At 39.2% G+C, this 16,754-nt stretch overlaps 1 protein-coding gene across 2 annotated transcripts in view; it reads right to left on the bottom strand.

The window, feature by feature from the left end:
• The window catches only part of RELN (reelin), a 544,526-nt gene that overhangs the window by 125,099 nt on the left and 402,673 nt on the right, over nt 1-16,754 (bottom strand). For both annotated transcript variants that reach the window (XM_039239122.1, XM_039239123.1), the window contains exons 23-25: nt 11,069-11,206; nt 9,282-9,468; nt 2,000-2,205 (exon numbers count right to left, since the gene is read on the bottom strand). In XM_039239122.1, coding sequence (XP_039095053.1) covers nt 2,000-2,205; nt 9,282-9,468; nt 11,069-11,206 — 531 coding nt within the window. The remainder of the gene's footprint in view (nt 1-1,999; nt 2,206-9,281; nt 9,469-11,068; nt 11,207-16,754) is intronic.

The following is a 16,754-nucleotide window of genomic DNA, read 5'->3' as shown; positions in this document are numbered from 1 at the left end:
TACAGTTATAAAATGCCAAATAGGATGTTAAAACTTAAAATGGGTTGGTGGTCAACATATAAAGAAAATTCTATCTCTTCGTTAATGTACAAATACTGAGATTATAAGAGGAATATTCTAAAAATGATATCCTTGAATAGATTTTTTTTTGCAATAAAAGTAACTTCCTTTATTTAGTTTTTATTTTTTATTTTTTACAAATAGTTTATTGTCAAATTAGTTTCCACATAACACTCAGTGCTCATCCCCACAAGTGTCCTCCTCCATGCCCATCCCCCCTCCCCCCACATCCATCAGTCCTCAGTTTTTGTCAGCATTGAATAGATTTTAATGACACACATAAAATACAAAGTTTAAATACAGATTTTAAAAATGCTACATAATTGTAAAATAACTAAATTTAAATAGAGAAAAACACACTGATTGCCTGATATAGGGATTAGTATTAAACATGAGTCATTTTCCAAAACTCCTTAGTAGTCATCATCTAAAACATTTTATTATATATTTTCTCCATGCATAAATATATAGAACGGGATGGGTCAGTAAAAAATTTTAGAAAATCTGAGCCCCACAGATTCATTCATATTTTGTCTAGGACTAGCTTTCGTGCTAATATGAAAACTTAAAAAAAATTTTTTTAATGTTTATTTTGAGAGAGACATACAGCGCGAGTGGAGGAGGGGCAGAGAGAGAGGGAGACACAGAATCCGAAGCAGGCTCCAGACTCTGAGCTGTCAGCACAGAGCCTGACATAGGGCTCAAACCCACTAACCGTTTTATCAAGACCTGAGTCGAAGTCAGAACCTAACCAAATGAGCCACCCAAGTGCCCCTGAAAACTTTTTATTTTATTTTATTTTATTTTATTTTATTTTATTTTATTTTATTTTATTTTTTAATGTTTATTTTTGAGAGACACAGAGCATGAGCAGGGGAAGGGCAGAGAGAGAGGGAGACACAGAATCCAAAGTAGGCTCCAGGCTCTGAGTTGTCAGCACAGACAGGCGGGGCTCAAACTCACACACAAACCGTGAAATCATGACCTAAGCCAAAGTCAGAACCTAACTGAATGAGCCACCCAGGCGCCCCTGAAAACTTTTTTTTTTTTTTTACAAATAGTTTATTGTCAAATTAGTTTCCACATAACACCCAGTGCTCATCCCCATGAGTGCCCTCCTCCATGCCCTTCCCGCCTCCCCGCAACATCCATCAGTCCTCAGTTTTTGTCAGCATGCAAGAGTCTCTCATGGTTTGCCTCTCTCCCTTTCCCCCACCATTTCCCCCCTTCTTCTCCCCCTTGTTCCTCCGTCAAGTTCCTCCTAATCCTCCTATACATGCAAACATATGATATTTGTCCTTCTCTGCCTGACTTATTTCGCTCAGCATAACACCCTCAAGGTCCATCCATGTTGCTACACATGGCCAGATTTCATTGTTTCTCATTGCCATGTAGTATTCCATGGTATAGATAAACCACATCTTCTTGATCCATTCGTCCGTGGATGGACACTTAGGCTCTTTCCATGTTTTAGCTATTGTTGAGAGTGCTGCTATGAACATTGGGGTAGCACTGAAAACTTTTAATAAAATCCATCTTGCTGTTAAATCTAGCCAATGAACATCCATATCCAGATGTTGATATATAAATGTATGTTTCTTTATATATATATTGTGTGACATTCAAGAAACCTGCAAACTGGAAAACTGTGCTTGCAACATCCCTATTATCCTGGAGTTTCTTTGGGAAAAAATGGTCAATTGTTTTATTTTTCCTCTAGCCACGATTTTTCCCAAGTTCTTTAAAAAGTCAAACATGAACAAGAGTGCTTTTTGTCCAGAAACAAATTAAATGAAATTTTATATACTGGGCTATCCTTTATGTCAGATACTTAAGAATTTATCTACAATTGCAATAGTTAACATTCGAGAAACAGCTCAGCAAAACTGTACTCTTTACCATTCCTGGAAACCACTGGAAGGCCATTGGGGGTGGTTACCTGGGTTTGCTGAAGTCTGAGAAGTACATTTCTGCCAGCAGGTGCCACTGGATGCCCCCGTTGTTGCTGTACTGAAGGAGGACGCCCTCCTCTCTGCTGTCGGGCTTGTTGCACGCAGCACTCTCGCCCCCAATCTGGATGTAGAACTGGACAAAGTCCACCCAAGACGTGTCAAGATCCCAGCTCACCAGCAGCCTCTTGCCAGCCTTTCCAAAAGACAGAAGAACCACAGATTCAATCATCTGGGGGCTCTTTGGCATTCTGTCATTTCAGTTTCAAGATCATATAAACATCCTAGCATCAGGTGAAGTGGATTTTGTTCCCATTATACTGTTGAGAGGAGCAAGTTGTGCCATTTAATTCTCTGCTCTGGTTATGGTAACTGTTCCTGAATACATTTGATTAGTCTCACATCATTGATTTCCAGACTCAGTTGAGGCCCTAGGGAACTGTTAATTATACTGAGGAGTATTCGAAAGTCTTTAAAAATAAAGCAAAATTAATTTTAATTAAAACACTCCCTATATTTGCTTTGTAAATCTCCTCCAGGCAGAGTAGTGGAGAAGAAAGGCCATATACTTTGAAATCAGTTGGAATTGGGCTGGAATTTCAGCCCATTATTCATGCTGTTCACTAGCTGTGTGACCTTTCTGAGCTTTTCTTTTCCTCAAAGGAACAATATGGGTAATAATACCTTTCTTATAGGGTGCTGTGACAATTAGATGAAATAGATGTTGCATGTAATTTGCCTAGCACATGGCATGCCTTGCTGAGGGAACATCCTCTCCAGAGATATGCCCTTGCCCTACTCCTCGCTGGGAATTAAAGTGAAACAGGCAAAATAATAACTTCTTTAAAAAAAATTTTTTTTAGTGTTTATATATTTTTGAGAGAGAGACAGGTGTGAGTGGGGAAGGGCAGAGAGAGAGAGAGGAAGACACAGAATCTGAAGCAGGCTCCAGGCTCTGAGCTGATGTGGGGCTTGAACTCATGAACCATAAGATCATGACCTGAGCCGAAGTAAGACGCTCAACTGACTGAGCCACCCAAGTGCCCCAATAACTTCTTGACAAAAAGAAAAAGTACTCATGTCTCTGAGGCTCCTAGTCAAGTCTTTCTCTCTGTCTCTGTCTCTTTCTTGGATACAGAGAGGGTGAGAGGTACAATTTCAATAAATTTTTGTGACCATGAAATAGTCTCTTTGTGTCTTAAAAATTTCCTCACCTTGCTTCCTTTGCTCCATGTGTCCCCTACATGTCACGGTCATGTGATGAAGTACTAGATTCAAATTGATAGGTTTGTTATCATTCCTGTTTGTGTAATGGGTTCGCACTAATAGGACTGAAAAAAGGTTTGCCCGTGAGATTCTTCCACCCAGAGTTACCGCCAGAGCTAATCCACAGACTGCACTGAATTGGTCTTGGAGAGCTCCCAAGGAGTTCAATTAAAAGCCAGGAAGAAAAATTGAGATAGGATACACAGTATAGAGAAATACATCCCTCACTCGACTCTAATCCACTAAATTAATTAAGAAAGGGTTTCAGTTATTAGAAGCCACAGGGGAAATATTTGGGATTAATTAAAACACTACACTGTTCCTGATAAATCTGAAGCCAATTAAGAGATTTCAAAATAAACAAGGGAGCAGCAAAATGAGAATGGAAGTTAATCCTGAGACAAGTTCTTTGGAATTTTCAATTTTAAGTACATATTTGAGAAAATCCTAAAAGTAATATGCATTTTCAACATGTTATTTGTGCTTTTAATTTTTCTTTTTGTCGATTTGAGGTATCATAAGAAAGAAACAAATCAGAATAATTTATAATCTGGCCTATAATTTTCATGCCTCAGGATCATTACAGGAAGAATGATTTTAAGAAGAAAAACTACAGAACCTAGCTAGTTAATTCCAATCCAGTAAACTTCTATGAAAATTTTGGCATGTGGAAATGAGCCAGAAGGATAAAGATCTAAGGTGAGGAGAATTATAAAAATCCAATTATCACAATTAGCTGGTTGGAATGATTGGTCTTTTGTGAAATTTGCAGAGCAGTGTTGTTTTTCCAGGAGACTATGGTGTTGATCAACAACTGTTTTGAAAGTGTTTTGTGAGATTTTTGTAAATGGTGGAAAATATCATACAAATGCTTAGTTTGGCACTGAAGATGTTTTTTCCTAGAGGATAGCACAGATCATTTTCTTTTGTTCAGTGACCTGAAATGCTGAACATTGTTTTAAAGGGAGATAAAAAGGAATAAGGAAATGGCTCATGGCAAACTTTTTGTCAGAATTTAGAATTTGATGTAACATGCTTTGCAGTTTTTCTCTTCTACTATTTATTTATGTGTGTGTAAGTGTAGACATGTATACACATCTAATGTGTGCATGCATGTGTTAGAGTAATAGGTTATAGATCTCCTCATTCTTGGAATGTAAAAAATACCCTCCAATTTCCTTCCAACTTCCTGGTTAAAATGGCTCACTGCTTTAAGGGTTTAGATAAAATAAAACACATTTTAAAGGTAATGTCTTCAGAATCTAGAGACTTTATAACACAACCTCTAAAACATTTCATGATACTTTACCTTTTGCCTCCTATTAAAATCTCTTTAATCAAAAATCTACTAGAAAAATAATTCTATTGTATTTATTTGAAAATAATCATTTCTTTTTTTCTTAGATTTTATTTATTATTTTGAGAGAAAAAGGGAAGCATGAGCAGAAGAGGAGCAGAGAGAGAGGGAGAGGGAGAAAATCCCAAGCAGGTTCCTTGCTCCACACTGAGCCTGCCATGGGGCTCTATCTCATAATTGTGAGGTCATGACCTGAGCCAAAATCAAGAGTGGGATGCTTAATCACCTGAGCCACCCAGGTGCCACGAAAATAACCATTTCTTTAAAACCTTCTGTTTTCCAATTTTCGTTCTTTCTCTCTCTCTCCTTCCCTCCCTATTCCTTCCTTCCTTCCTTCCTTCCTTCCTTCCTTCCTTCCTTCCTTCCTTCCTTCCTTCCTTCCTTCCTAAGAATTATTGGGTGCCAATTACATCAGACACACTACCGTGTGTTAGGAAAACAAACTTGAAAGGAGAGTTCACAAATATGTCTAGTGACAATAATGATAATTAGGGCAGCAGACCAAATTCTATTCCTTGTTGAGTCTCGTTTGGTCATATGATTATCTATCAATTCTACAATCTATTTATTCAGTCTCGAGGTACTTATTGCCTTGTAAATGCCTAGCTTATGGCATGCATTTCTGAGCTGAATACTTTATCTAGAGTTCAGCTCAGTCTGTAGGACTCAGCATCTAGCTGGGTACTATGAATATAAAAATAAGGGGCACTTGGGTGGCTCAGTTGGTTAAGTGTCCTAATTCAGCTCAGGTCATGATCTCACGGTTCGTGGGTTTGAGCCCCGCAGTGGGCTCTGTGCGGACAGCTAGCTCAGAGCCTGGGGCCTGCTTCAGATTCTGTATCTCCCTCTTTCTCTGATCTTCCCCTGCTCATGCTGTCTCTCTCTCTCTCTCTCAGAAAAAAAAAGTAAAAATAAAACTATGATTTCTATATGAATAGAACAGAAGTGAGGGAGGAATTCAAAGAAAGGAGAAAGCAATGTAGTCATCATGCCACAAAGCTCCATGGAAAAGCAGGATTTGAGCAGGGTGCTACAAGGTTTATAGGGATACAGAGTCAGTAGAAGTTATGATGGTAGTCAGTGGAGCTTATGCAAAGACAAGGAAACTGCCAAAACCTGGGATGGGGAGGTGAGATTTCCGTTTGGAGCAGAAGTCTGATGTTTCAAGAAAGAAAATAAGTTGTGTAGTTAGGGTAGCAATACTGGAGAGCATCCTGAAAATTATGATCGAAGAAGGACAGGATAGAAGCACATTTTAGGTTTAGTGGGATTTTCAATAGGGCTCAGAAACCTTTCCTTTGGGTTACTGCCCCTGCTGATGGGGGCTGCCAAACTGTGTATCTGCCTCTCTGCTAAAGCAGTGACCACATGACTCTCTCTCTGACAATCAGAGTATGCCATTCCTCTGGACACTGTGATTGGCCAATTGGAAACCTTCCCTAGATTTTTCTAAGGAGCTGCTCATAAACGTCTGTGGCTCTGGTACCACTCTCATAATGACAACTGACCTGAATATAGAGGAGAGAGTTCTATGGGCCTTTGAATTTCTGGTTCCAGATATCTCTGAGGCCAGCTTCATCTAAGCCCTCCCTGTGTTCTGATTACACGAACCAAATTTCCTCCTTTTTTTGTTTAAGCTAGTTTCTCTCACTTAGAATTCAAAACAGATCTACTGATACAAGAGAAAAAAGAAAAAAAATGCTCTTCGAATATTCTGACAAAAATATAGGGAGAAAGCTGGATTGGGAAGGGAAGAGAATGATTTTACTTTTAAAATGCCAGTTTTATGTAAGTGGCAAGGCATATACATAGAAATATTTAATGACATCAATTTTGGATTTTTTAATAACTTTTTAAATGTTTATTTATTATTTTTGAGAGACAGAGAGCAAGCAGGGTAGGGGCAGAGAAAGAGGGAAACACAGAATCTGAAGCAGGCTCCAGGCTCTGAGTCATCAGCACAGAGGCCTCTATGGGGCTCAAACCCACAGACTGTGAGATCATGACCTGAGCTGAAGTCAGACGCTCAACTGACTGAGCCACCCAGGTGCCTCTAATAATACCAATTTTAAACATAGTCTCATAAAATGTAATTGTGATAGCTAACACTTACTGAGTGATTTCTATGTGCTCCACATGATTCTTTATTCTTTACCTTCATTAATCCACTGATCGTCCCAACATCCCACTCTACAAGGGAGAAAACTAAGGTAAAGAAAGATGTGGAAGTCTGCAAGATGAATGAGCTAATGAGTTTTGGAGCCGAGGTATAGATCCAGGTAGTCTGACAACAGAGATCATCTTGAATTAAATACATACATATTGATATGTAATCTTTCTGTGTTTAAAATATCTTTAATGTGTGTTAAAAAGTATGCACACATGTTTACTGGGGTGTTTGGTACATATTGGTTAAGGATTCATAATCTTTTTTTTAAAATGGATGCTTATGGGAGGCATAATCTTCCCACTTCTGGGCAATTATACAGTGTATCCAGACCTATGCAATGTATACTGGTCGCTTGTGGACTTTTATCTCTAATAATAATAACTGGCAGACGTTCAATGTCAATGGATAGGAAATATCATTAAATGGAATCCATCCCAGATTTTCTATCACTCTCTATCTTGTTTGCTTGCTGATCCTTTGTTCTGCACCTGCATCAAAACAAAACCTGTACCTATTTTTGCATTTGCATAAATAGACTTATTTTGGATTTCTTCCCAGATTCCACAACATATGAGGCCTACAGTATATCACTCACACCTGTGTATTTGTTATGTGATGTGGACTGGGACATTTCCAGTTGCCCTAGAATTGGTGGCTATAGTCCTTCCTGGAACCAAGTGGTTTTAAGCACCTCACATTCTAAAGAGAGCTGCTAATTAGTAGGGTTAGACATACAGCTCAGGTTGGAGAAATGGACCTGCTACCTCTCTAGCCCTTTTAAAGAGATGAATTGGAGGAAGGAGAAAGAAAATAATGTCCTGCCTGGACGGCAGCAAGGGAGGAGAGGAAGGTGGTTCCCCCTTCCCCACTGCTAACCAAGCAACATGGGTTGGGGATGTTCCAAGATAATCAGTCTTAGAGCTTCCGAGGGCACCTTTGTCCCTAGTTGGTGTCTACTAGCCTTTCTGCCCAACCTGTGCTGCCACTAGTGAAGGAAACATGACAAGAAGAACTCCTGGGGCAACTGGATGGTTCAGTTGGTTGAGTGTCTGACTCTAGTTCAGGTCATGATTTTGCAGTTCATGACTTCAAGCCCTGAACTGGCTCTCTGCTGTTAGTGCAGAGCCTGCTTTGGGTTGTCCCTGCCTCTCCCCCCCGCCCCGTCCCCTGCCATCTTCCCCTCCCGTTTGTGTATGCCCACGTGCACGCGTGCGCGCATGCACACACACACACACACACACACACACACTGTCTCTTTCTCTCAAAAGAAAAAAAACAGTGAAAAAAAAAAGAAAAACTTCTACACAGTGTCTGTTGTAGACTTCATGTTTGTGTCCCTCAAATCTGTATGTTGAAAGCCTAACCTCTAAAGGGATGGTGGGGCCTTTGTCAGGTTATAGATGGCGAGGCTGGAGCCCTCATAATGGTATTAGTGTCCTTCTAAGAAGACACAAGACAGCCTGTTTTTTCTGTCTGTGCTCTCTCCACCATGTGAGGATACAATGAGAAGATGGCCATCTATAAACCAGGAAGCAGGCCCTCATCAGACACTGAATCTGCTGCTGCCTTAATCATGGACTTCTCAAACCTTTCAAAACTGGGAGGAAAAAAATTTTCCTACTTCAGCCACCCAATCCATGGTACTTTTTACTAGAGTAGTCTGAGTTGTCTAAGATGGTCCTGTATTAGCAGATGCCACCAGCAGTCACCGAACTCAAGGCTCAACATGGACAGTCGGGCAGTCCCAGGAAACAGCTGTGCACATCCCCAAACCTCACCGTCGTCCCTCCTTCCTCCAATCATATGTTTGAGATTAGTGGATTGACAAATTTCACAAACACTTGTAGAAGTGCTATGTGTCGGGCACTGTTCTCCATGACTTACAAGTGCTAACTCACTTACCCTGCATAATACCTCTAAGGAGGTAGGATACTATTATTAACTCCACTGTACAAATGAGGGGGCCGAGTCATACAGAGGTGACCGGATTTGCTCAAAGTCACACAGCTGCGAAATGGCAGAATCCGCCTGCAGCAGGCAGTGCCTGCTCTTAACCTCTAGACTCCACCTTGTCCACCACCACTCATCCCTCGCCCAAGGGCCGCAGCCTCACACATCCTCGGATGCTGGGGCGAGAAGACACCAAGTCCCTGCCCACTCAAAGATGCTCAAGCCATAAGCCCGGCTGGCACAGCAGGAAAGGAAGGTGACTGGATTTAAATCAGGTACAAGAAGGGCAGGAATTTTAAACTGACCTAAGCTGAATTTGTAGTAACCAAAAATAATCATAAAACTACAGGCGTTTGCCAAATGTAGTTAAGGGGTAGGAATTTGACAAAGGAATTTAATAGCAAGTAATGCGGGGAAAATAAAACTATCTCATGTTTGTACCTTCTGAGTTCAGGCTCCTCCATAAATCATGTATTGCCTTGATCACACATTCCTAGACCTTAGTCATACCTTTGTCCCCAGCTCTTACCTTGCTGAAATACAGAGACGATCCAGAAGAGATGACCCCACACCCTTGCTCTGGTTTTACAATTTCTCCTCCAATAACTTCTTGCCAGTCAGACTCCCATCCATTCTGGTTCTCAAAATCTGACATAATCGTGGAAGGAAGAGCTGCTTCTGGGTGGCATTCGGTGCCTTGGTACCCTTGGTCACACCTATGAGAGAGGAAGGCCAAGCAAACAAGTCATCGTCTCCTCTGTGAATGCCAAGGCCAGATACCTGCAGCATTTGCTACGTCTCACTTTGGCTCAGACCTTAGCATTCACACTAGGGATTTCTCTACAGTGTCAACCTGTATGCGGTAGTAACAACCTTCGGGTTTTGACACTGAACAACAAGAATAAAAGGACAGAATCCTTTCTTAAAAGAAATAGTGCTGCAACAGCAGAACTGAGGCATCAAGCAGTAATGAAGAAAGATATGGGTGTGTGTGTGTGTGTGTATGTGTGTGTGTGTGTGTGTCGATGGGTAGGGACAAGAGTGGGATTTTCCTGTAGTCTTGAAAGTCACATAAAAATATTTGTGTGTTCATCCAATATGTAGCTCTGGCCACATTGTACAGCCCCTTTTCCTGATTAAATTACATCTCTTGTAGAGTCTTTGAGTATTCAAGTGTATTCCTGTCTTATCCTCATTAGATAATCACCATCACCCCCTGCTCACAACCTTGAGCTTCCGGTGAAGTGACGTAGGACAGTGCGTAGCAGCCCTCTGACAGGTGCTTTAAGAGTGCCAGGGGAGGGCACCTGGATGGCTCAGTTGGTTAAGCGTCCTACTTCAGCTCAGGTCATGATCTCACAGCTCGTGAGCTTCAGCTCCACATCTAGCTCTGTGCTGACAGCTTGGAGCCTGGAGCCTGCTTTGGATTTTGTGTCTCCCGCTCACCTCACACTCTATCTCTCTCTCTCAAAAAATAAACATTAAAAAAAAAGAGTGTCAGGGGAAGGAAAGGGAACCAACAGCAAAGTTCTTTAACCACCAAAGAGAACTTTGGGGTTAATTAATAAACTCTGAAATTTACATCCAGGAGGCCTAGTCTTGAAGTTAGACTTTGAAGTTTAGAATATATGGCTCAGGTTTTACATAAAAATATAACAACATCTTGGGGCACCCGAGTGGCTCAGTTGGTTGACTTCAGCCCAGGTCATGATCTCACAGTTCATAGATTTGAGCTCCAGGTCAGGCTCTGTGCTGACAGCTCAGAGCCTGGAGCCTGCTTTGGATTCTGTGTCTCTCTGCCTCTCTCTCTCTCTGCCCCTTCCTGCCTCATGCTCTGTCTCTCTTTCAAAAATAGATAAACGCTAAAAAAAAATTAAGGAAAATTTAACATCTTTTATGTCTGAAATAAGAACAGAAAGGAAGATAGTTTTCTTTTCACTATTTCATTATTTATCAGTCTCTTCATACAACTCTGAGAACAATTGCTGTGGTATCCCTTTAAACACAAATTCTAGGGCACCTGAGTGGCTCAGTAGGTTGAGCGTCTGACTTTGGCTCAGGTCATGATCTCATGGTTTGTGAGTTTGAGCCCTGTGTCCGGTTCACTGCTGTCAGTGCGGTGCTTGCTTGGGATCCTCTGTCCTCCTCTCTCTCTACCCCTCCACCACTCACGCTCCTCTCAAAAACAAACAAACAAACAACAACAACAAAAACAACAACAACAACAAAAAACAACCAAAAAACAAAAAAAACCTCAAAGGGACATTTAAACACAAATCCTGAGAAGCAGACAATCACACCTGGCAGTGTATGTACCTGCACATGCCGTGGTCACATGAGCCATGCCCACTGCACATATTTGGGCACTGTTGCCCAATGTAAATGTTATCCAAAGCCCACTCGTCTTGGGCTGTGTAATAGCTCTGACTCCAGCGGAAGCGGGTGGCACTGGACCTAGAAACAAGGTACGGTAATAAACACAATATTTTAAGTGACATGTGGCAGCACAAAAGATGTCAGAGTTCAGAATCTCTCAGATAACGGAACTTTCTGGAACTTGTATTTTGCGGCCAATCATTTTTCTTTGATAGTTTAACATCTGCTCCATTATTATCAAATTCAACAGTTCTATCATGAAGAAAAGTTAAAACGAAATCTGTGGTTTAGATATATACTTCAATCTTAATTTAACTGGTGACATTTTAAAGAAAAACAGAATATCAGATTTTTTTAGTTGTTGTTACACAGAGATTTGATGCTAGGAAAAGAAAGGGAAAATAAAGAGTATTAAAAAATAAAGACATATACAAAAGGGCCTCTCTTTCACAGATGAAAATGTGAGGTGTTTAAATTACAGCACTACAATTTCTGACAATAAACACAACAGTAATTATTGGAAAACTTTCAGTTAGCTCTCAGTATAAGACAAAAGTTGTGTTTGGGGGTACTGTTTTGGGGTTGAGGAACATGCTACAGTGTACTATAAGTAAGAACATCTGGGTGCTAAATTCTGCTTATTATTTCTGAAACATTAACTTGCTTTGGTTTCATGGACAAGCTGATGTTAAGTGGAAACAAAGAGTTAAACAGTCCATTACACATAGAGGAACACTTGGGACCTTGATTCATCTAAACCAGAGAGAAGGTCTAAAGAAGAGGATATTTTGAGAGGGATTGTGATTAGTTCGTTTTGGTGCCAAACAAAAGAAAACAAAAGGATTTGCAGAATTAATGTGCAAACTCAGTTCCACTAATTAAACTTTCCCAGAGCACACTATCTACACATACACTTGATCTTAATGGCTCTGAATGATCCCTTAACGTCTACTGCATCAATTACCCACATATTAAATACTCTCTAAGTACGTAACAGATTGTTAAAATCCGGGCTAAGCCTTTATTGTTTATTTTACCAATGATCTGTGGCTAATATGTTGCATTTTCATTCCTATTAGGGTAATTCCAGGATTCACTGAGATGCTTCCAGTAGACACAGGATTGCTGCATATCAGTGCTTGTCACGTTACATGCCATGACAAGAATGTGCCTCCTCTATGGTAATAGTTTACATTTGTAATCTAATAGCCATCATAACTTCCAGAGCTCCATTAAGAAATGGTTTTTAGGAGTTCCTACTACAAAAGTAGGTATGTTGTTTTAGAGCATAGAGCCCTACAGAAAAGAAGAAAATTAAGTTTCATGCATCAGTGTCATGCCAAGAAAGTTCTTTTAGGACTGATTATAATCTGAGTCAAGTCTCAGGCCATAGGTATCCAGATTGTGAGCTCTTTTGGGGATAGGGCCGTCTTTGTTTCAATAGTTTGCACAGGAACAGAATAAAGTAGGTGTACTGAAAAAGTCTGCTAAAAAATGAGTGAATGAGTGGAAAAAGCAGGCCAGGAAAGGGCAGCCTGTTTCTGACTCCTCCTGGTAATGGAGTAAGGAATTTGGTAGGAGTCTGGGGACTAGACCCCTTGGACTCTAGCTCTGCAATTTATCAGCTGTGTGACCTTTAGTGAGGAGTTTAAGCCTTCAGGCTTTCTAAGTTCCTTACCTCTCAAATAAAGGGATTGGGCAAACCGATTTCTAAGATCCCTTCTAGCTCATAAATTTAGTGATTGTTCTGGTGGTTGCTGACTGAAGTGATGGTTTATTTTCTTTACAGTCACATGCTTACATGAAACCCATGGCATATATTGTTTGAAAGGTTTGATATTTCAAAAATTAAAATGGGTTTGGAAGCTTTCAGAAATCTGTCCTAGATTTCCCAGTTTATGTTTCTGAATGGTCACATGTAAACACATCCTAAATTCTTTGACTAATAAATTCATCCTTATGTGCATCTTGTGAACTCTTGAAAAAGTGTCTCCTGAAGATAAAAGCTCAGAGAGGATTCTTCCATTTAAAATTACAACCTACAGTTTAATGTGATGTTAATTAGCAGAAAACGGGGGTGCCTGGGTGGCTCTGGCGTCTGGGTGCTCTGGGTGGTTGAGCATCTGACTTCAGCTCAGGTCATGATCTCACGGTTCCTGTGTTCGAGCCCTGTGTCAGGCTCTGTGCTGTCAGAGAGCTCAGAGCCTGGAGCCTGTCTTTGGATTCTGTATCTCCTTCTCTCTCTGACCTTCCCCTGCTCACGCTCTCTCAAAAATAAATAAAACATAAAAAGATTTAACAAAAAAAAAAAAAAGGAATCAAGAAGAGGTTGAATATTGGCTTTGTTTTTAGTGAGAAAAAAAAATTAGTTGTGTGAGCAATTTCCAGCTGGTCACACATGAGAACACAAGGTGTGATCTCACTGATTTGCAGTTGCATCACTGCTAAACATTGCCTTCAATACAAATATTTAATTTGCCAATCCCTTCCTGCCTCAAATCTAAGCATTCTTAGAAGAAACACCTTGTATACTTTGGGGTGGGTCTGAAAGTGGGACCCCTGCTGTGTGCATCTTGAAATGAAGTCAACTTGCATTTAAAATCCAAACTCTGTGGATTCTCCAAAGCAACAGAACTTGACAGTCTTGTCTTTATTTGATTTTTTCTCCCTCATTTAAACTTCTAAACTGAATTAAACTACCACTGAGTCATCTCTTGACAGTTAGGTATCAAGGTATCAAAGTTGAGGAATCAAGGTAAATGAAGGCTGACTAAATTGTATTTTGCACCTTCAGAGTTACTGTAATTGCATTTACCCAATTATTCTGAAACTCATTCAGTCATTAGGCATTGATTTGTTTATGAAGTCAGCAAATGACAGCTGTTTGGGTCTCATTAGACCCTGTTCTTATGTAAATGTCTCTCATAAAAACAAAATTAATTTTCATTGGGTAACAAATGTTCAGTTCATATACAATATCATTTCTCTGGGCAGGTGTATATATAGTCGGTATTTCTGCTATAAGTTGTCCTATCTAGCATACCTTCCAAAGTTAACAGATACTTGATAACATGGGAACCACATTTGCCTGTGTGCCTTCAATTGCTAGTTGCATATGAATCAGTCGAAGCAGCAGACCGAAGATTTGCCAAAAGGCAAAATGTTTCAAACTAAATTGTACTCCCTCTAGCTAGTGCTGGAGTAAAACACACTATTTGCAAAAGTTTGAAATAAATATAATACACAAAGCGATCAGGAACACCAAGGACAATAAATGAACTTTATCTTTATAGCAGAGCCTTTAAAAAGCGTTATAAATCCAAAAAGAATGATAATAACCAGTTGAACACTATTTTTTTTGAAATACAGTAATAATGATTAGTTTAAGTATTAGCAGAAGTATTAAAAGAAAATATCTTTATTGGGTTGTTTGTTTTTAGAAAACATGTTTACTTTCTTTACCCGGGGCTTGGAAAACAATTTCAAAAAGCAGAATTCAATTATTCACTTACATGTACTTAAAGGCAAATGGTTGCAGGAATAATCTAATAGATAGTGAGGCACTCTGAATTAAAATTCTACTTAACTCCCCAACATGTAATGAGTACCCAACATGTGGCAGGCAGTGTTGGAAGTGAAATGTTTAAGAGTCAAATAGATTTCCTCTCAAGTGTGTAATAAACATTAATGAGAATTGGTCTTTTCTGACTGTACTAAAACCTTGAACTCAGTGATACCATCTTTTAAGCAAGGAAATAATACTGCACCATACAATTCGAAGGTAAAATAATCTGCAAAGTTTGGGGTTTTTATTTTTTCTGTATGTGTGGGTTTTTTTAAAAATTTTTTTTGATAAAGGACAATACTTTCTGGATACTGTCTAAACTACATTAATAAAGAATAATAGTTTATAACATTTCTGGGATGATAAAGCATCTCTAAAATATACTGTATACTATAAAGATTACCTAACCATCATAATTTGAAACTGTATCCCACATGTCAATAAATAAAAAGCAACATTTTAAAAAACAGTGATGAAATAATCATAAAGAAATAATTTTAAAAAAAGCCTCAGTATTCATGATTAGTATTTCAATTGTTTGATCTGTTGTTTTTTAATGATCTTGATAGGTATGCTTGGAATATTCTTGAAATTAAATACAAGTCTGGATTGTATTCCCAGTAGTAGATATAAAGAAGTAGGATGTTAGAGAAAATAGCGACTTGTTATGTAAAGCATTAGCCGAGTATCCAGGAAATGGCTCACAGTTGGATATAGAAAAAAAATCTGTTGAAATCAAATTTCAAGCATTTTATTCCAACTGACATAATGATGAATCCTTAAAAATAATCAAGGGGACATTCTTTTATAATTCAGTAATTCAATCTTCAACTGAAGGATGTATAATAATAATTCTGGGTTGTTATCTAACCAATTGTTTTTGTGTAGAGCCTAACTTTTATGTGAAATAATCTAAGAAGGGTTTATTTATAATTTTCTCTTTATAAAAGAGCTCTCAGAAGACAGATACTACAGAAAAATATAATTCTTGTCTCTCTCATGCTTTTCTTTTTTTACTACACATATCACAGAATCTTAGAATTCAAGAACTATGATGGACGTTCAAGATCATCTAATTAAACAACTTCATTAAACTCTGAAGAAATCAGGCTTGAAGAGGTTGTGAATGGTTAAAATTGTGTAATTAATTAATCACTGGGAGGGTTACTGAGAACTCAGGCCTTCTAATTTCTAGTGCAAGGTTCTTTCTTATGTGAGCTTATCCTGTCCCAGGGCTTCAAATAGTACTTGTGGTATTTAACTCTTCAACCCAAAGTACATTTTATCCTAAGAAACTTCTTTTCTGAGCTCTAGATGTATAAGTCCAGTTGGCTTCTTGACATTTCTGCTGGAATAGATAAGTCTCTCAACCTTCTATCACAAAAACAGAATGCTTCATTTCCTGTCCCCAATCCACTCTTCGTCCAGGCTCTCCCATCTCTGTCAGTGGTACAACCATCCAACAATTTCTCTAGGCCTTGGATTTACAAGCTGTTTTTGAGTCTTCCCCTTCTACCACAGTCCCCATCCAGTACCTCAGCAAGCTCTATTTGATTAAAATATATTTCACAAATGACAGCTCTTGTCATGTCTGCCACAATCACACTCCAAGCCACCTAAACAGCAAATGCCTGGAACCCCCTAAACTTGACTCCCTGTCTTCACTCTTTCTCCTACAATATATTCTTCACAAGGTGCCCAGAGTGATCAATCTAACACAAAATGATGTACTATTTAGGGAAAAAATGTGTTTTTTTTCCTCTTAAACATGATCATTTATTTAACTTTCTCCCTAGTTACTGAGGCTTTAGCTTCTTGGGGGATGAGTTTTATTGTTACTGAAAGAATGTGAACAGAGAAAAAGAGAGTATATTAAGGTTTTGAAATAAAAAGTAGGGCTTTGCAGCGAGAAAACAGCCTTGAAAACCAAGTTGTCTTGACATGAGAGTTTTTGGATTCCTGTATCCTTTCCTTCTATGTATATCACACCTAAATGAACCAGCTCATTGAGTTCTCCCATAAAAAGCAAAGTTGGGGCAAAAAGCAAAGTTGGGGCAAAAA

This window comes from Hyaena hyaena, unplaced genomic scaffold (assembly GCF_003009895.1).
Source record: "Hyaena hyaena isolate Hyena2069 unplaced genomic scaffold, ASM300989v1 scaffold_152, whole genome shotgun sequence".
In the NCBI taxonomy this organism is placed as follows: domain Eukaryota; kingdom Metazoa; phylum Chordata; class Mammalia; order Carnivora; family Hyaenidae; genus Hyaena; species Hyaena hyaena.
The sequence above is the reverse complement of the archived record's forward strand: the minus strand, read 5'-3'. Positions and strand labels throughout refer to the sequence as shown.